At 41.1% G+C, this 20,972-nt stretch overlaps 2 protein-coding genes across 3 annotated transcripts in view; one reads left to right on the forward strand and one right to left on the reverse strand.

Annotated features, from left to right (window-relative positions):
- Positions 1-4,316: 4,316 nt before the first annotated feature.
- sowahaa (sosondowah ankyrin repeat domain family member Aa) lies at positions 4,317-7,207 on the reverse strand. Its single transcript, XM_004550374.6, has one exon. It carries the CDS (start codon positions 7,100-7,102, stop codon positions 5,627-5,629), a length of 1,476 nt encoding a protein of 491 aa, XP_004550431.3. The 5' UTR covers positions 7,103-7,207; the 3' UTR covers positions 4,317-5,626.
- A 2,374-nt stretch (positions 7,208-9,581) lies between these two features.
- The window catches only part of septin8a (septin 8a), a 36,559-nt gene continuing 25,168 nt past the window's right edge, over positions 9,582-20,972 (forward strand). The window contains exons 1-3 of one of the 2 annotated variants that reach the window (XM_004550377.6): positions 9,582-9,951; positions 18,549-18,663; positions 18,942-19,137. In XM_004550377.6, the coding sequence (XP_004550434.2) occupies positions 9,922-9,951; positions 18,549-18,663; positions 18,942-19,137 (341 nt within the window). In that variant the 5' untranslated portion in view covers positions 9,582-9,921. The remainder of the gene's footprint in view (positions 9,952-18,548; positions 18,664-18,941; positions 19,138-20,972) is intronic. The other variant, XM_004550376.6, reaches the window with a different exon arrangement.

Raw genomic sequence — 20,972 nt, forward strand, 5'->3', positions numbered from 1 at the left:
TACACCAACTTCTGATTACACTATCTGAATGAAATTGATGCTCATCGGACCACGTGGCATTTTTCCAGTGAGGCTGGGATTTGAAGCCTCAGTGTTTGTTTTTAGCTGATAACAGTGGCAACTGGTGTGACCTTCTTCTGCTATAATGCAGTTGCTTCAAGGCTGGACATACTGTGCATTCAGAGATGCTCTTCTCCATAACTGCCTTCCTATCAGCTCGAAGGCCATTCTCTAAACTATGGCATCAACAAGATATTTTCACCTAAGGAACGAAAATATCCAGTATTTTCTGTTAAATCACCTAAATCACTTATATCACCTTTCTTCGTCATTCTGATGCTCAGTTTGAACTTCAGCTGGTCTGCTTGATCATATCTAAATGCACTGAGGTTGTGTCGTGTATCTCACTTTGATTATATAATCGTGTTAACAAACAGATATAAGGTATACCAAATGACATGAAAGTCTGGACCAAAATCAATAGGAAGATTAACAGAAATATTATCCTATTTAACTGATGGAAAAAAGACTGTGTGGTCTCAAAGTAACACTAACTGATGCTGTCGTCCGCCTCTCGTGTCTTTCAGGCCTCGCTGCTCCCATTTGTTTAGTCAGTGGGATGCCTTCGAGGATGTCAGCACATGCTTATTAAGAGACACAAAATGAAATGAGCAAAGAAATGGTTGGTTTTGTTTTGGAAAGTGGCAGAGAAATCCCCAGGTGGACGAGAAGAGACGCCACGCAGCACTTGGAGTACTTTGCAAACCAAGAAAAACAAAACAAAACAGATTCCCAGAGAAGCAGCGGTGTCATACAACTCAACTCTGAGCATCCTAAACAAGCGAGATCTTGTTTCCAAGACACTGATTGCATGGCAATTTGGTTTAGCATCATTACAGAGACAGTATAAAGATATACTCCAGACAGCAAACGGGAGGATATAGCATGGCGAAGCACAGCTGCAGCAGCAGTTCTGTCACAGCGCCAGATAATGAAGAGCTTTGCTGCTGATAATCACCGACTGTATCCACGGCAATGTGGGGAAACAGAAAACTCAAGCATATATTCCACAACCCCCCCTTTATGTAACCATATAACTGTGTTAAAATGACCAGAAGACACAGTGCCTGCAGGAGGTGAGGAGGATTCTTTATCAAAGTGGGTGACTCAGTGATGTCTCTGCCAGGAGCTCAGATTAGTGGTTTTAAAGCTTACTTTTCAACCTGAACTCTGAACCCTCTGCCCTTAGGAATGTCAGCACACCTTGTGTTGGCCTCCACCTTCTGGCAGTCATTACTCACCTCGGTTATGAAAACTAACAAAGGCTTGGTCTCAGTCTAACTAGGCTGCGGTAAAATGGTATATGGCTATGATTTATTGCCACTATATATTCCTGCTGAACAGTGTACAATATGAATGCCAGGCCTTTCTCAATATACTCAGTATCCACTTTATTAGGTACACCTGGTCCGCCATAAATGCTTTAATGATATCTATAAATACATTACGTTGACACCGTCACAGAGGTGTTCATTCATTTATATGTTTTAGCATTGAGGTCAGTATTACTGAACTGCTGAGAGGTGGTTCGATCTACAGAGCACCTTACAGACAGCTCTCAGCATAATGTTACATAACTATGATTTTACCAGGATTTACACATTTCCAACAATGCAATGAAAAAAGTCAAACATTATGGGCCATAATAAATATTGCAAGACTGCCGTGGTGCACTGCCTTACATTGTTAGGAATCATTACATAATGCAGAGAAATAAATGTGCACTTTATGTGACTAAGGGGGGTGTTGGCAGGTGTCATTTGTAATAATAATAATAATGATGGATTGCATTTATATAGCGCTTTTTGAGAACTTCAAAGCGCTGTACAATTCCAGTATTCATTCACTCTCACATTCACACACTGATGGAGGCAAGCTACAGTTGTAGCCACAGCTGCCCTGGGGCAGACTGACAGACTGAATTGTGTTGTTTTATTAAATTTACTGCTAAAATTACAGACATTAGAAATGTGGGTTGTGTGCAATACACCTACTAGAACTAGGCTGGACTCCCTATTTGCCTTTAGAGCTGCCTTGGTCTCCATGGCACAGATTCAACAAGGTGCTGGAAACATTGCTCACAGATTTTGGTTTATGTTGACACAATAGCATCACACACTTACTGCAGATTTAACAGCTGCACATCTATGATGTGAATTTCCTGATCTGCCACACCTCACAGGTGCTCTGTTGGATTGAAATCTAGTGAGTGGACACCAGTACAGTCAAGTCGTTGTCATGTTCATCAAACCAGTTTGAGATTATTTGAATTTTTTGACATGGTGCACTATCCCGCATCAGCCACAGCTGATGGCCGCCCCTCCCTCAGCCTGGTTCTGCTGGAGGTTTCTTCCTGTTAAAAGTTCGTTTTTCCTTCCCACTGTCGCCAAACCATTTGCTCATAGGGGGTCATATGATTGTTTTCGCTGTCATATTATTATAGAGTCTACCTTACAATATAAGGTAGGGTGAATAACCTATTAAAGCACACTTAAAGAAGTGTGATTATTACCTGGGAATACCTGGTAGTTTCTATGTAATAAGCAGGAAACAGAGCTGCAAAGTGGCCTGTTTCCATTTAATAACACATTGATAACCTATTAAAGCTAACTTAAAGAAATGTGGTAGTTTCTAAGAGGCCCAAAGTGTGCCAAGAAAATATCTCCTGCACCATTACATCATTACCACCAGCAGCCTCAACTGCTGATACAAGGCAGGATGGATCCATGCTTTCATGCTGTTTACACTGATCTTATTATCCAGTTTTGGTGAGCCCACACGCATTGTAGATAAGTTTCCTGTTCTTATCTGAAAAAGCGTCACACAGTGTGCTCTTCTGCTTTGATGTTTGACATGTCGTGCTTTCAGAGATGCTCTCCTGCATACTTTGGTTCTTAAGAGTGGTCATTTCAGTTACTGTTTCCTTCTCATCAGCTTGAAGCAGTCTGGCCATTCCCCTCTGACTTCTGGCATCAGTGAGATATTTTCACCCAGAGAACTGCTGCTCACTGGATGTTTTCTCTTTTTTTCCATTGCCATTCTCCATAAACATGGTAGTGTGGCTAAAATACCAGAAGATCAGGAGTTTTTTTTAATACTTGAAACATCCATAACCACGCTTTGTTCAAAGTCACTCGCATAAATCACCTTTCTACTCCATTCTGATGCTCCGTTTGAACCTTGGCAGGTCCTCTTGAACCGTGTCTACATGCCTAAAAACACTGAGTTGCAGCCAAATGATTGGCTAATTAGACATTTGTGTTAATGCTTGTTTACATTAAAAACATGTAAAAAGTTAACAAGGATTTGAACAGGATTTCCGTTACGAATTTGCTGTCAGATAGTGCTTTTTTTTCCTTTATGGTTTGCTACAGTAGTGCACTTTTAGGCAGTATAACATTACTAGGACAACGTTTAATTATGGATTGCTCTGATTGCTCTCTATGGTACAGTTTAATCCTTAAACACTCATATGTTTATGTGCATTAACAGTTTGACATCAGCTCTATGTGCTGACTCTCCTAGCTCTCTGAACCCGTGTTGGGTTTCCTCCCCGCAGCAGCCACAGAAAAGAACATTTGCTTAATAAAGCCCAGAGGCTCTGAGATGAAACATCATCTTGACGTACAAACAATGTACGCTTCTGGGAAAGTGACATAACGAGACACGCAAGAAGCAGAGGGAGACGAGTCAAGGGCAGGCGAACGGCGGGATAGTGAGCTGGCCTACTATTTCTAAATGTTGCTATTTCTTACCGCTCTCTCCTGCCTCTCGTTTACCTCTAGTTTCCAGCACACACTGAGTTAAGTGTATGCAAAGCTCGTTCTGATCTTTCAGCCACGCACATTCAATGCCAGATGCTTACCTGGCTTAATCACAGCTGTCTCGACAAGTCAGGAGATGTAGCCAAACCTGGAGAATTACTTGGCAAATACAGGGGCATTAATGATTTATGGAGCACCTGTGCGGCCTTAATGAATGATACAAGTTGTACCCCCCCCCCCCCCCCCCCTTTTTTTTTTGTTGTAAATTTGATTATGTTACAGTGAAATCCAGAGTCGGCTTCCTTCGGGGGAATTTTTTAATGCTTTACAGCCTTTAATAATTAATCTATTTTAAAGTGAAGCAGTGAATAGCTTAGTCTTCTAAACCTGCCCTCAGAGGCACAAATATTTAAGTCTCTTCTTTCCAAAACAATTATATTTTTCTCTACTGGAAGTTTAATTCCCCTATAAATTAACACCTCCTCGTTTTTTTCCCTGTTTGCGCATGCCTGCTTTGTGAGATCACTGCACTGCATTTCTTGCTCATAAATGAAAACACAGAGCAAGTCAAGTCTTGATCTCAGTAAATGAGTAACAGAATGTCTTTATTCTGCATTCACTTCCTGTCAGTATGTACGCTTTAGCTTGAAATCAAAAGAAGAATAAGAATGGGTACTTTGACAAAAACAAAAAAAGATCAACCAGATTAAAGTCTGTGGTTAAAAGAAAAACAGCCCGTTCGACATCACAGTGGAAGAGAATTCATGGCACGACTTATCGGACATGGAAGCTCGATTACATAAACAGACACCTTAATTTTTTTAATGGCATGAACTGGAAAACTGGTCTAAACCACTACATTTATTTTCCCTGGAGGGTCTTGGGTCGATTTGTGGCTCTAGGTCCGATAGTGTATGCATTTTTCTAGGACCATCCAGGGGTTAATTCTGGCTATAGTATTCATATAAAAAACATAAACAGAAGAAAAAACAAGGAAACCATCCTAACACTCCATGTATGATATATAAACACAATATGAAATCATCTTAAATTTTACATACTATATACATACTACACCTCAACGGGTGTATTTAGAAGTTAAACACTTATTGAGACCTACTCCTTTTTTACAAAAAAAGAGGGTTATTCTCACCTTAAACAACAAAAATGAAGACAAGGCTTCATAAGAACACAATGAAACAACTCAATCACCGAGAGGAACATTTCCTATATTCATTCAGTTTGTTGTTTTTCAGCTGGTCTGTGAAGTTATGTAGTGATGTACTATTTTTTTCCACTTTGTCTGTACAATTGTTCCACATGCTAACTTCTGTGACTGTAATGCTGTGATATTATACATTAGTCCTTATTACCAGTTTGCTGAACACACAGATTCCTCTCAGGTGATGATGCTTTGGTCTTAATTGAAATGACTCAGTAGAAAATTCTCTGTACAACTTTAAAGCTCAGTTCAATTGAAAACAGACAGACTAAAGGGGCCACACCTACAAAAGCCCACACTTGTGTGAGTAATAAGACGACTCACAGGAGCCACCATTGTCTGACATTCACCTCATGCAGGTAACGTCACACACAGCGTCTGCTGACCTCGAGGTTTTTTAAATCTTTTCTCTTTGATCTTAACCACTTAAATTGTGTTTCTATAGAATCCCTCCACATGTTTTTTGTATCATTATCTCCAATAATAACTGCAGAAAGTAGGCTAAAAATAAAAAAAGAGAGCATTAACCAAATCCTTTTAAGGTCATTGGTGTGTTTTCCGTCAGGGAAGAGCTTTGCTTTCACATAAAAACATCTGACATGGGCCTGTGCCTGAAGCCGGTGCCGCTGTCTTCTCCCTCTTCGATGGGGTCGTTGTTCAGGGAGTACAGGCCCGGCCGCTGCTTGTGCTTCTTTTTGTGGCCTGTCACGTTTGGTTGAAAGAGGCGGCTTATTGAATGCAGGCCCTTGGAGAGATCCGGGAACAAATCCAGCTCCTCTTTCTCATGCAGGGCCCTGTCCTCTGCCGGCTGGGGTTTGGGCTTACAAAGCATCTCTCTCACAGACTCAGAAACGTCTTTGTGGAGATAGTGGTAGGCCTTCTTGCCATAGTTGTCCCTGATGCTTATGTTGGCTTCGTACTCCTTCACCAGTATGCCAATGATATATTGCTTGTCATGCAATGCAGCAATGTGCAAAGGAGTGTATCCCCCGTGTGTTTTTGCATTGATGTCAACGTGAACCCCTCCTTGCCTGGCTTTTTCGATAATCTTCACAAGCATGTCGCTGTTCCCAGTTTTGGCTGCCCAGTGCAGAGCAGTGAACCCTGACATGAAGTCCTTCTTCTCGGCCAGCTGGTTGTCTCTGAGCAGCAGGCCGTAAGCCTGGCTCCAGTGGCCGGCGGCACAATTGACGAGCCACTGATGCTCTGAGTGCTCCAGGGGAAACATAGAGGGAATCCTGGTGTCTTTGTGCTCCTCTGATGCCTTGGTGCTCTTCGCTGCCCTCCTTAGTTGGGGTGAGCCGGTGCTGCTCTCCGCCGAAGGCATCCTTCTCTTGTCCCTGAAAGCATCCGTTTTTGGGTGTTCTTCGGGTTCATCTGGGTCAGGCTTAAGTTTGTTTCTCTTGTCCCTGAAAGCATCTGTTTTTAGTTGTTCTTCGGGTTCATCTGGGTCAGGCTTAAGTTTGTGGATCTCCACTTTAGTGGCGCTGGGGGGCATCCTCAGAGGCAAGGCATATGGCTTGGTCTTTACAGGCGCATTTGAGCAGTTAATTCCCTTTCTATCCTGCAGCTGGACATCAACATTCAGCGACCTTTTAAGTCGTACACTTGCAAATTTACTCCTTTGCAGTGCCATCTGTATGGGAGAAAGCAGTTCTGTGGGATGGTCACTACTTTCACTTGCCTCTTCCTGATCAGGTTCAGTAACAGCTGATTGAACACCTCCCTGATCCTCAGAGCTTCCAGCCTGCGCAGGTGGGCGCTGCTGCTCACCTGTCAGCGGGATCTTTTCATTTTCAGGCTTTTCCACATGGATCTTTGGACCTTCCAACAAATGCTGATAGGTTTTCCGCAGGACAACATACCGTTCGCCGTCGATTTCTTTCACAAACGCTACATTGTTGACAAAAGTCTTGAAAAGCTCCCTATTCCGTTCTCTTTCTTCGGGATCCGCGGTGTCCACCGACTCTCTGAACTTATCAACCAGGTCGGATTTCTTCACTCTTCCACCCTCCGCTACCAGCAAAGACAGGATGGATTCTTGTGTCAAAATCATTATTAAAGCTGTAAAAGAAAAAAGCGAAAGCTCCTTACAGCTGCGCGGTGTGTTACACCTTTATCCGTGTGACGGTACAGACCGCTTTACCTGGACGCTCCCTCTCCTCCCCACACCTGGAGGAGGCTCTTTCCGGGGAAAGTGAGGACGTGGACAATTTGAATAATGTATGTACATATTTTACTATGAGCAAAGTAGTTCAACATTCTTATGCTCAAAAATTTCGGTAAATCAACAAAGTAGACCTCAGTAAAATAAAACAAAAAGCATCACTTTGTTCCTATTCGTAGGCTACAAGTACATATAAATGATAAGGAGAAAATATTTGGTAATTAGGCTAAAAATGTTGGATTAGGCTCACATGAGGTGTTGAAATGTAGGTACTGTACTCACAAACATGAAATGTTTGTAATAAGGATTATACTTTATATGCAAGGGTTATACTTCAACACTGAAAATATTACACTTTAAATAATATTAATCATAATAATGATAATAAAGTAATAAATAAATAAATAAATAATAATAATATACAAACTAATGCAGCCACATTAAAAAAAGTAATTTCCCCCTTTTCAAGAAAAGCAAACAAACAAAATAAGTTGTTGTAAACAATGGTGACAATGGAATTTAAAGATTAAAAATAATAAATAAATAAATTAATAAATCATTGTGGTTACAATCTAGTTACATATATTTTATAATGAAATGTGGGCTCATTATTTCTTTTTTGTATTTTGAAAATGTCATATAGGTTATATAATCTGTTACCATCACTGACTGTAAATAAAAGATGGACATAGCAACGTGACCTCACCCATCTGATTGGAAGCATCATTGTTGTGGCTGTTGTGGCCATCCTATCTTGTTGACTGCATTGGGCTAATAAATTGCTGCAATTTTACTCCACAAAACTGAACCAAAGACTTCTTTGATAGTCTGTACCTCGCAGCGAGCCATAGTATTTGTCAGATAATTTCACCACATACGATTTGATATCGCCAGGTTAGTTTTGTTCCTATCTTATATATCTTATATCTTCATCATAATGTTGTTCCAGAATAAACATTACAACTGGTCAGTCATGTTGTGTGAGCATTCAGTTAGCATTAACCAAGAAGTTAACTAAAGCAATGAAAAACTATCCCAAGCAAACCAGGATGAGGAACCTAAATGTGGCTAACAGCAAACCTAACTTTATTATTTAATTGCATTAATTAATAAGGAAAACACTTGAAATGCTTAACATTTGTTTCAGAAGAGATTTTTATATAAACAAATGGATTTTTTTGTCCTTTCTCATCACAGTCATCAAGCTATGACATCACATCAGCATTGTGGACCAACATTATTATAATGATGCAGGAACACCACCAACATGGCCATACAACACATCACTATCACGGCAGACTGTGCCTGTCAATCAGACAGCCACACACCCAACTCCAGTATCCACATGGATGAGTTATGCATCTCCCCAATGAAGGGGGGCACTATCCATAGAGGCCAAAAGCCTTTTTGTACCAGCCTTTTAAAATGCCACTTAGTCACTTTAACTTCTTTTAATTCTTCCAGTATGTGCTCTTGAGATCCTCAAAGACGCAGTGCAACTCTTTCCGACCTTCCTTCTATTTCTCCTGATAAAGTTGGGCACTTTAACATCAACATTTAATTAATACAGACTGACTTACTCATCGAGCAGGCTGCAAGTGGACATTAGAAGAACTGCAGTTTGTGGCATGTGCGAGCTTGACTTTTGAGTACTGGAGGTTTGCCACTTAGTTCTTTGGAAATCCTAATTATTGCAACGGTATCTTATAACTTAACCACTGCTCTTACTCATGATAGTAATACCATTCATTTATCTGGAATAAAGCCAGTTTGGTATACACACATACAAGATACAAATTCTATTTTTTTTGCGTGACAGATAACAGAAAAATATTGAAAATCGCGACATCACGTGACGGATTGCTCCAACTCTCTGATTGGCTGATCTGCATTCTAGTAAACTCAATCTCTGACCTAATTAGCTTAATTTTAATATGAATGCCATGTTTTGACTGGCATCCAAATGATTAGGTATTTTTTTTAAATGATATCCATCTCTGACTGACACATATCTCTGCTGCTCGCTCCTGTCCTGGCTTGCAGAGTGTGCAACATGACATTCCTGCAGCGATTGAGAAAGCTGGCCATATTGAAAAAGTATATGTCACAACCAAAGATGTCAACTATACTTGGGATAGTTCACGCTCGACTTTAACTTAGGTATAAATATTTATTCTTATATCGCCTGGAAACTCTTTAGTGCTTAATAAAAACTACATAGCAACCATCTTTTGTAGTTCACTTTGATAATCAATATAATGAAAAGCTACTTAAAAATAGCTTTCTTCATGTGAAAACAGCAAAAATGTATAAAAATGTGGAATGTGCGTACGCATGCGCAAACAGTGCTCCGTCAAACAGCCGTTAAGTACCGACTCTCTCACCCTTTCCCTTATATATAATCAGTTTATAAAAAATAAAAAAAATAACTGTTGTTCTTTTACACTAGTACCGTTTTAAAAGCAAATGAAAAACTGTAGCGTGTCTGAGCGAAGCAGAACCGAAGTAGCAGGGAGTCCTCTCGTCACCTAGCTTAGCGCCCTCCCTGCCCAGTTCAGCAGCTCCTCTCCGCCTTGTGTCCCTCTCTTCCTATCACTGTCAGCTCAGCTCAGTCAGTAGTTTAGCAGGCTAGTACGGAGACACAAGGGCTGCTCCCTTTCGCCTCTGCTCGGTCTGCTTCAGCACACCAACACCATACATTCCGCACCATGGCTGCCACGGACGTTGACGTGTTTTCGGTAAGCAAATGCTATCCGGAGCTCCTTGTTTTTTCCCCTCTCTGTTTTCTAGGAGCAGTAAACATTGCAAGTGCAGCTACGGGCACACTTGGCTGTGATTAGTAAAAGTGTGTGTTAGCTGCTGTCTATGTGTGGGTATGTATGTAGCTAAGCCTCCCCCGCTTTTGGAGCCTGGACTGTGGGCTCAGGCGAGATGGTGGGAGTGATTTCGGTGATGGTGACTGTGTTTTTCCCAGTTATGGGGAAATTAAGTACGCTACAGTAGCTGACTATTTTTAATGTCGTGCCGTGTAATGCATTTTTTTCTCTTCGGTTGCGTTTACACGCGTGGACGCGTTGCTGAAAATATGGGTGTAGCGTATGGAAACATTAAACTATTTACTGTTGAGATTGTTAGAAATTAAGGAAACAAACATTGCAACCGCCATGGAGAATCACAGTAAGGCATGTACACTGGCTAGCCAGTGGATAAAATTACCACTTGAAGACTCCTTTAGGTGTATTAATCGCAGTGATGAGTGATAAATACACTTGTGTTTTTCTTCCTTAGACTCAAAATGTTATGTTTACAGCCATGGGTATGTCAGTTCATGATACTGCTTTGTACAGTGGCACAGTAGCAGGCTGGGCAGAGTAGTATCAGTTGAGGGTGGAATGCATCCTGGATTACATCCATAGTAACATGCCATGTTGTCATTCAGATGTGACTCTGTAGGTACAGTGAAGTGTCGCAAAACATACCTGAAAATTCTCTGTAAATTCCCACAAAGTCACATGACAAAGAATAGGTGAGTGTATGAATGATGTTAGTAATAATGGTGATGATGATGTTGTAGTAAAGTGGCAAATGAATGGGAGAAGGTGATTAACTTTTTTGGCAGATGCTTGAAAAGATCTCTGTGTTAGGCTGTAAGCAGAGCTGACTTGCAGGGATAAAGAGATTAAGGACACACTCCCGGCCACTCCTACCACTTATTGATGCAACACATGTCTGCGAAGAAAACGAGAGGATCCAGAAATAAAGAGAGGATATTGCACTCCTCGCATTTCTTAAATTAGGAAGGTATCCAGGAATGGGGGCTCAGAGCCCAGTGGAAGTTTCCAAAATGTCTCATTTGGAATACGAAATTTAGAGGATTGATTGATTAATGAGAAAAATGCTGAGAATGCAGCGAAACAGGCCGGCGTTGGCAGCAACGCAGCTGTCTAACATCCTGAACTAAGTGAGACCACATTGAACAAACTGACCTGCTGGCCTGGCAGTTTGTGTAAAGGGAGTACTGTTTAATTACACCCAGCTATTGATAGAGATGTGTGCTTGGTTGGATTGTTTTTCCACGTCAGCCCCATCCGGTGGAGCCTGTAGCGCTGGGATAACTTTCTAGGCCGGATCCACATGAAGTGATCAATACAAGCCAACTGCCTAACAATGTGTGTCGTTCTCGATTATTGATTGCATTAGAGTGTGTAGCATAAAAATAATGATGTTCATTTTAATTTGGATGCAATTAAAAAAAAAAAAGAAAAAAAAAAAGCCCGAGCACATTCAGGAGGCACAGTGCTTACTGACCCTGAAGAGTATTGTCTCTCCTGTGAGGACTGCATGCGTGAAATGAAATTAGCTCCATAAAGTGCTTAAAGCCAAGAGATGTGGAGTAAGGACTCAAGCAGGCGAGCAGGCAGGTCCTTGCTCTTTTAAAAGCTTATTTAACTTGTGCTTACAATGTCTGCTGGTGCTCTAGTTGCACATGTATTTGTTAATGAAACACATCCTGGAACAAGAAGGAACACGCCTGTATCACATTGTTTAGGTCAAAGTGTGGCTCAAGTTTACCGCCATCAGCGTTGTAAGCTGTATATAGAACTTGTGGGGCTTAAACGGCCTTCGGGCGAGCTTGTCAAACCTGGTGAATCGGATGAATCATGACATCCAAGCTGCAGCCTCAGCTGTGATGAGTCAATATCTGTCTCCCAATTCTTTATATACTGAGGTTAAATTTGCAAAATAATGTCAGCATAGGCTGAATGAGGATTACCATGTATGTAGCTCAGTTATTTTCTTAGATATCAGTGAAATGTAACAAAGTGTGGTCCACAATGAACAGCTGAACCGGATAGACTGGCGGCTAGACACGCTCCCATACCTACAGCCGATCTGATATATGAAACTGTACGCTGATATGTCTGGATGTAGAAAAAGATTCTCTGGCTAAGTTGTGCACCCTGCAGCACATGGAGCAGGGTGCACACCACAGCTGAGCAGGCAGCGTGGAGATGAGCAGTGTGTTCGTGTTTAGATGCTAACGGGTTAGTAAACCACTTTGCTGCGAAGTTATTTTCCCTTTCTAGTGTAACTCACATATTGTATTTGAGTAGCGGTTTAAACATTCGCAGGACAAGCGAAAGATCCCAAGTTCCATCCCAGGAGGAAACGCAAATGCCTTTGGGCTTGTGTCAGGAAGGATGTCCGGTGTTAAAACTCTGCCAAATTAAACGTGCGGAGCTACCCGCTGTGGTGATCCCTTGTGAATAGGGGAGCAGCAAAAAGTAGCTGTTGCATGTATACGTTATGATGTCCAGTACATCAATATTGTGATATTTATTCCTTAAAAATTCAAATTGGCATCAGCTCCAAACATCATGTTTTCTAAATCAAACTTTTGCTCTTCTCTATGGAATTTGCTCCAGATGAATATTTGTGTTCTTTAAAATTAAGTCAACCATCAGCTCATTAACCCAGAACTGATTTGGCCATTTTTGGCAAAGTGGACGGTAAAACAGAAGGTAGGGTCCCTCCAGTTTCATCAGTAAATACCAATAAGAAGGGCAGAAGAGAAAACTGCGTTAGGTAGATTCTTAAGTCAAAATCATATTTATGTATGGACTATGGACTGTGCAGTTGGTTGCTCCTTTTCCTTTTATATGACTAGCCAAATCAAGCTCTTACTTCATTCAAAATTAGCACACGAAGAAAATTACATATTTTACGTTCTGGAGTTTTTCTTCCCTGGGATCCACATTTTTGAATTAAATCAACTTTGAAGTATCAACCAGAAGTATTCAACATCGTGTTTGCTAGTTAGTATAAGATCTTAAAACAAGAAGGCTTATATTGTACTTAGCATGCATGGGTGAGAGTAAAGCTAATCCAATCTATTCCACTTTTACCTTTGACCTACAAAACATTGCTTTTGTGGCTGATAGGATAAGTTAAAAACAAAAACATACTTTCTTCTTTTCTAATGGTAAGGAACCCCCATAAAGATAAGTATGCTGTCCATCTGTCTCGTAAAATGGTTCCTGTCTCAACTTCCCATCTGTCACTCCTTTTTTTCCCTTTTGTCTTTCCTGTTCGGCATGGATGGTGTTACTACTGGTGAGGCTCAGTAGTAATGTAAGCATGTTCATGAGCGTGGGGCAGGTTATAATAGCATAAAAGACAAGAGGAGGCACACGTCATTCAAATTTCAACCGTCAACATTTTTACCATTACAACATCGCTGCCAGCATGGGCAGCTGCTGAGAACCGGTGGAGCAGAAGTCTGTAGGTGTGGTTCGACCTGACAGTAACGCAAAAACACCTCACTCAGCATTTCATGCTTGTTGACGTGGAATAAGATGCAAAAATATTTGTAACGTAATTTATAAAGTACGTTATTGATTTCAAAAGTGTAACATGTTAGTACTGTGTACTGGCAGTTTGAAAGTAGAGTTACACTTTCATGAACTTACACATTGGACAGGAAACACCAGTCAGCAGCCACTTCAGCTAAAGAGTGATAAATGTGTGCGTGTGTGGGTTTGTCACTGAGGCTGTCCTGTGGTCTCCTCCCTTCACAGATGCTAAGTCAAATCAAACCCAAAGTGTGACAAGAAGCCCCCAAAATGTCATTTGCACTTTCATTACCTGCAAAAGCTTAATACAGTATATGCAGTTTGAATCACAATAAAAGTAATTTCATTTCATGCCACATTCAAGTGGATGAATTCTGTCTTTGCTAACAGACAAACTATATCTAAACAAATTTTACATCAAGATGTTAAAGTAGTAGTAGTAATGTGTGAAGTTTTCTTGCCCACAAACACACAAACACGAGCTGCAACTGTGTGTTTGTGCGTGGTTGCTGCTGTCTGTCAGGTGGAGGTTCACTGAGGCAGACACAAGCTGCAGACACCAGTCAGGCGGGGATGTAGGCCAGAAGGCTGGAAGACAGCTGAAAAGAAGATGGCTAGAGAGGGAGGGGCCGACTGATGGCCGGTGGCCGAGTGTTTCTGTGGACTGATGGGCACATGAAACAGAGCTTGGTTTTTGCCTGAGTTTATATCAGGTCAGATCCGAATCACATATTTATTAGAATGTTTGAAAAAATGATCTCACGGCTTGCTTGGTTAGAGCCCAGAAATTCACTGAATATCCACAGCTTTGTAGCACTGAGTTGCATTTCTAAAGAAAGAACTAGCTTGGATAAGAGCGGCAGACGAGCAGTATTTCGGTCCCTGATTAAGTGATCCCGTGCAGAGGTTCATTATTTTGTAGCTTAAACAATCATAACTAAACATGTGGCAGAATATACAATGAAAATGGTTACATGTTTCACTGACTTTAGGGTTGCAGTGCAGGATACACATACTACAGAACAAACTGAGATTAGAGCTTTTCTTTTAGTTTTTGCACAGGTTTTATTAAAAAACAAAACAAAAAAACGTATCACAACTCTTTTTGGGTGACCCAGTAGACCATGCAGATGTGACGGTGAGGACCTTGAAACTGATTACCTTTAATTACCTTTACTTGTGCCATTCTTTTTGTTTCACATCGGATTTTCATCTGCAACAATAATAAAAGGCTTTAGTAACTCGGCTAGTTTCAAGCGAGCAGCATTGTGACCTAGCCCATATTGTTTGTGGCTCATTTCACTTGGAGCCACCTGGGGCCTCTTCTGTGCAACCATTTCCTGGTGGCCTGGGAACTGTGTTGTCTCTTCACCCTGAGACAGTTAACCAGAAGCTTTTCATTCCTGACATACTTTGTGCCGCTGCTTTTCTCTTCTTCCGAGCTAGCTCGGGTGGGTTGGTGGACAGTCAGATACCTCATAGTTTCCCTAACTGTTCTTGTCTGTTGGTTATACATCCTGTATTTGCTGATGGGTGTTATTATGTTCTCGACATCAAATCTAAATGGACCAGAAAGCAAAAAAAACGGGCAGGTTTATTTTTAGATTTGTCATGTTGTTAAAGAAATCCAGTTGGCTTGAATTACATAGGGTGAAAAGAATGTATAGTGAACTAGGCAATCCTTTAATGCCTCCCTGAAAAATACCAAAGATGGAGAAATGTTTAACATAATATTATTTTTTGGCTGTACGTCACACTTTGCTTAAGTGAAATCTATCTTAAATCTATAATCTCTAAAATAAATCTATATTAACAATATAATGTTTTGGCAGCTGAAATTAAAGTGCTTTATTTAACACATTTAGTTCTGCAACATCTTGCACTCATTGCAATGAATGAGTTTCTTATCAACTCTCAACTCTCTGTCTGAACTATTTCTGCACTGTTTTTCTTTTTGAGAAATGAAATGTCATTGCAGTCCATTTTTATTTTTCCAACTTCTTTGATTCGTTAAGTTTTTACTTAAAGTGGAGTACTTGCACATGGCTGGATAGCCATTTTACTGCACTAAGGACACTAAGGAAACTGAGTGCTTCCTCCTGCAGTCAGTCCAGTGCATACACTTACACATTCAGCCAGTCGAGTGACAGCTTGGGGAGTTTGTGTCCACGTCTGCAGTTCTGTGCTGTCTTCTCCTAAAAGATAACACTCTTGGTCAGGCCTGGGCGCTCATTTTGCAGCAGCCGTTCACGGGCTCCATCTGCTTCTTATGTGTCACTCACTTACACACAAAAATCATGCGCTACTGACAGCGTGATTAGGTTCAGTGTAGGAGGTCAACCCAAAATGATCTAGAGTGAGTCAGAATCCCTGTTGTTTTTCTGAATTTTTGTTTCACCATTGTGGTTTAGTAAGTTTGGAGGAATATCCACAGAAGCAGGTTTACAAGTAAAAAAAACCCTCCTTAAGCTTAGCTATGCTCTAAATGTCTAGAAAAGTATTAAATAGGAACTGTGAGCTTGAAGAAGTACATTTACAAACTAAAGTACACATTTTCAGAGTTTAAAGTACAAAAATGTTTATGGAAAAGCAGCACGCAAGCCTTTATTTATAATTTCCTGGATAAATACAGGCTTATGTAAATTTTTAACTCCTATTTTAAAACCTACTCAGGAATCCAGAGTTTAGTTTCGCTTACAGGCACAATATCATAGTCTGCTCCCTTCCCTCTATCTCAGTGGTTCTTAACCTTTTTGGAGGTACCGAACCCCACCAGTTTCATATGCGCATTCACTGAACCCCTCTTTAGTGAAAAATAAAATACGATTTTTTTCAAATTCAAGACATGCATATGTTTTTTACTGGTGCACAAAATGAGCCGTACATGTCACGGCGGAGGCTCTGCCGAACCCCTGAGACCGACTCACCGAACCCCTAGGGTTCAGTCGAACCCAGGTTAAGAACCACTGCTCTATCTGAACATCTCTACCCGGCTTCATTCATTCAGCAGGCTGACTACCAATGCTGACTAGCAGGCCGACTAATGTTGTTTGACAAGGTCTGAGTTTACAGCGAATAACAAAGAAAGAATGGCCACAGCCTCTTCCTCTCATTCATCTCGGTGAACCTGAAACCGACTCCTGCAAACGTTGCAGTTATTCATTGCTTTTTCCTTTCAAAGCGACTTACAATATACGTATTCAGACTTAAGAACAAGAGCTGTATAAACTGCTCGAACTGGAAATCGAGGATGATTATGGAGCTACAGTGCACACAACTGAAACCGGCCTTATCCCTTGTTTTAGCATACTAATATATTCAGTCTGTCATGCACCTATTACAATGCACAATTATTGTGTTATTGCTCCTTTCACATTTATAAATACAATGTTCATTAATAAATTCAGAACGATATGTAATGAAGGGAGTTTCTGTCTGTTGTGGGGTTTGCAGTGAAATTGATGTCTTTGTTTAAATAATATTCATATTATCAATGCATATAGGATATTTATTACTTTTAACACATGTTAGTGTAGTATAGTAATCTCCCCAATGTGCTGCAGCTCAGCTCACTATTGCCTATCTCAGCTCATGTTGGATTACTCCAGCTGTGTTGCCTGACACATTAAGCCCTGTTTTCTCGTTCACCTCCCGAAACCCCTGAACACACACGCGCGCGCGCACACACACACACACACACACACACACACACACACACACACACACACTTTCCAGCCTGTATTATGCAGTTCAGTTAGGTTTAAAAGTCATCTTCTGTGTATTCGGAGCCTGCCTCCACCTCTCAGTTCTGTATTGTTGGCTGTGCTCTGCTCTCAGCTGCCTGTGCTTGGTGACTTCAGCTTTCAAGTATGCAGTCCTTCGTGGCTCAGCCAGATGAGATCGGGTGGCCCTATTCATCTCAAGGTGCTGGCCCTCTTGTACAGCTTTAACTCTCTTCTTTGGCTGAGATTGGTTAAATGAGCTAGATCAAATGTGAAAAAAGGTTACAACCCTCCTGATTTGTTGTTGTTTTTTTTTCTGGTGGTTTTTAGTTTGTCGTGCATTGCTAACTTTTGTGTTTTAGGTTAAATACTTCCGTGGCCGTTTCTTTGGACATCTGTGGGCATCTTACTTCACCTCAGCAGTGGGGAAAGAATTTAATCAGAAGTCAAAGCACTCGATTTACTGTTCGATCTATGTCACCGATGGTCATGAGCTTTGAGAAACGACTGAAAGAGCAAGATCACTGATACAACCTGCTGAAATATCCCTGTGATCCTAAACGGTGAGATGAGTCAGTTGAGCTGATTTAGCCTTCTCATAAGGATGCCCTGTGGGTGCTCCTTTTTTTAGAGGTGCACAATGCACCTCCAGCAGGGCGGAGGTTCGAAGTAGAGGGATTAAATCTCCCAGCTGCTCTTGAAGTGGCAGGGGATCCCACAGATCAAACCTGACGAAGGTGTTGCAGATAAGGCAGCCTGGGTGCCTCTTCTGTACCTGCTGTTATCATCCCACTATTAACGATATATTTCTATTATAGTGTGTAATAACTGATAAATTGATCATGAGCTTGTTTGGAGAATAGGTGGACTGGTGGAGTTCTGAAATGTCCACATTGGGGTTTTCTATAAAACAAGCTGCTAACTTGCATCTTGCATGTTTTCAAGTGCCTTATTCCATTTTCCATACAAATATAATCACTTCCTTCCTCTGTCTGTTAAAGCATGTCTTTCTTCTTTGTGCTTCTGAGTGATTATTCTTGAAGCTCATCCTCACTGCAGGCCCCGATTACCTAAATCATAATGTGATGGATTTTACATGTGCAGAATGAGCAGAAGGTCTTTGATGTTTCCACGCATTGGAATGTGAGCGCTTCAGTATCTGTGCCATCCTCTTCTGAATAATGACTCGGCCATGTGTTTTCCTGACATCCGCCACACTTCTGATGGTTTTTTTTTTTTTTTTGTGTGTGTGTCCTGTAGAATGAAGAGAAGCGTAACCTCAGTTTGGGTGGCCATGTTGGGTTTGACAGCCTCCCTGAGCAGCTGGTCAGCAAATCGGTCACGCAGGGTTTTTGTTTCAACATCCTATGTGTAGGTGAGTATCGGACAGAGAATGTGTAACTACTGTACATTTCTCCAGAGTCCCTCTGGCCCTCGTGTTGATTTACTTTGCACTGAGTGACATGTTTAGCTACAAAGATAAATAACAAACAGCAGCACTGTGTTGTATTTCTTGACATGAACGTAATACACTGGCTTACACTTCTGTTACAGCAATAAAAATCGATGTCTGAAAGCTGATGAAGTACTCCCAAGTGATGCTAACGCACTCTCTCTTTCTCCATCTCCCTCTCTGCTTCCGACCGTTCACAGGGGAGACTGGTATCGGAAAGTCGACGTTAATGAACACGCTCTTTAACACCATGTTTGAGAACGAAGAGGCGAGCCATTACCAGAACGGCGTGTATCTGCGGCCTCGAACATACGACCTGCAAGAAACCAACGTCCGCCTCAAACTGACCATTGTTGACACGGTTGGCTTCGGCGATCAGATCAACAAAGAGGATAGGTGAGCTAAGTGCACATACATACAGCCCAGAGTGCCTCACAAAGTATCCAGACCTGCTTGGTAACCAGCAACAAAAACTAACAATGATGATCACAAATATATCTCTGCATTATCCCATAAGCCAAAAGCAGAAGTAAAAAAAACGAATTTGTGATTTCCTTTGGTCTGTTGTAAAAGCAGATTTCCCTGTAAGTATTTCCCCAAAAATCGGCAAGCTCCAAAATGACATTGACACATTTTTAATGAAAAGATGCTTACGTAGGCAAACGAGTGACCCAGACACACAAACCACTGTCAGTCCAGACTTCTGCATCTTTTATGGTGTCTCCGAAGGCTGAAATTGAAGGAAGTTGGAGAAATAAAGAGGAAATTGTTGATTTGTTTATTTTAACATTCAGCTGTGGAATGAAGTGTACTTGTTGTGGCCTAGCCAGGAAGCAGCACTCTCACGCTCTTTGATAGCAGCTTTCTCCGTAGACCGTTTAAACCAACATGGCGAAGGACAGAGCCTGCAGCGGAGTGTAACGGCACACTGAGAGAGCTTCAAAAGGTCACAGTTTGTGCATTCCTCAGAGAAGATTGAAGATGGATGTGAAGTGAGAGGACAGATGACTGTAAACATGTTGCAAGCTGAGGGAATGGAATACATTTTTTTCCTGTTCTACTTATGTGTCACTTTTGAGTTGTAAAACATCAGTGAAGTGGCACATCCGGAGTTGAACAGTGGACAAGATGATGTAATTTTCAGTTATTTGTCATGTTTAGAAAAGATGGAAGTAGTGTATGGTGATGGTTAACAGGAAAAACTTGGAATTACTGGCTTTAGGTCAGAGAGTTTGTAGAAATCACATTCAAGCTCTTAGATTAAACGTAACAGGACTGTGTCACTATTTTCCATCTTTAGTGTTAAACTGCATCTTTCCAGAGCACACAAGGGAACTGCTTCCTATTAATTCTAAAAGAAACAAAACAGCTATGTCCTTGTAGCCCTGTTTTTTGGGCTTGTTTCTCAGAGTTCGTTGTTTTCTAAAGACAAAATGTCATCATTATCACTTTTACTTTTGCAGACGCATGTTAAACATGAGCATCTGGGTTGCATTTTGGTCACTCCGAGGCACTTTGAAGTCTATGTGACTGAATATGGATTCAGGAGGTGTTAAAGATGTTTGACACTGGTTGCAGTTGTTTTCAAGCCTTTCTACTATCCACAGCAAGAAAAACATACAGTGTTTGAGTTGGTTGTGCAGTGTCCAAATATAACAGCATGAGATAAACGAAGGAATTCGTCTGGAGACATCTGTTCAATACAAACAAATTTACTGAACATCTCATATGTAGATGATCATAATTGTAGAGATATATAGCCAGAAAATGACAAGTGTTGATGTGAGAACCAGACTATGACTGTGTGACGTTATCTACTATGACTAATGAACCAACAGTTCGCTTAGTTTTTTATTTAAGCATGTGGCTTCCTTCTAATGGTTTTCTTCTCATCTTCCCAAATGAAACGAGTTAAAGCTGCAGACTCAAATAAACAAGTCTGGTGTGAATGTGATTCAAAACATCCCAATGAGGCTGGTCACCGGCTTTTGTGGTTAAAAGATTGAAAACAGCTTATAGAAACCAACTGTACTGGAGCAATAACCAACAGAAATGTGTTATTTTAATGCAATGTAAGTAACATTTTCTGACATTTAGCTGTATAATCAAGTAGCTGTGAGCGAGTGGTGTAGCATTAAAGGCACTCCCCATCTCTCCTGTCCTTTCTCGCAAATGCTCGAGGAGAAAAGGCTGTAAAGACGACGATGTGTTACTTTGTGTTCGTGCCCTTC

Source organism: Maylandia zebra, linkage group LG10, assembly GCF_041146795.1.
Source record: "Maylandia zebra isolate NMK-2024a linkage group LG10, Mzebra_GT3a, whole genome shotgun sequence".
Classification (NCBI taxonomy): Eukaryota; Metazoa; Chordata; class Actinopteri; order Cichliformes; family Cichlidae; genus Maylandia; species Maylandia zebra.

Excerpts from the sequence above, each read along its gene's own strand:
- sowahaa (XM_004550374.6), bottom strand. The coding sequence starts at position 7,102 with ATGATTTTGACACAAGAATCCATCCTGTCTTTGCTGGTAGCGGAGGGT.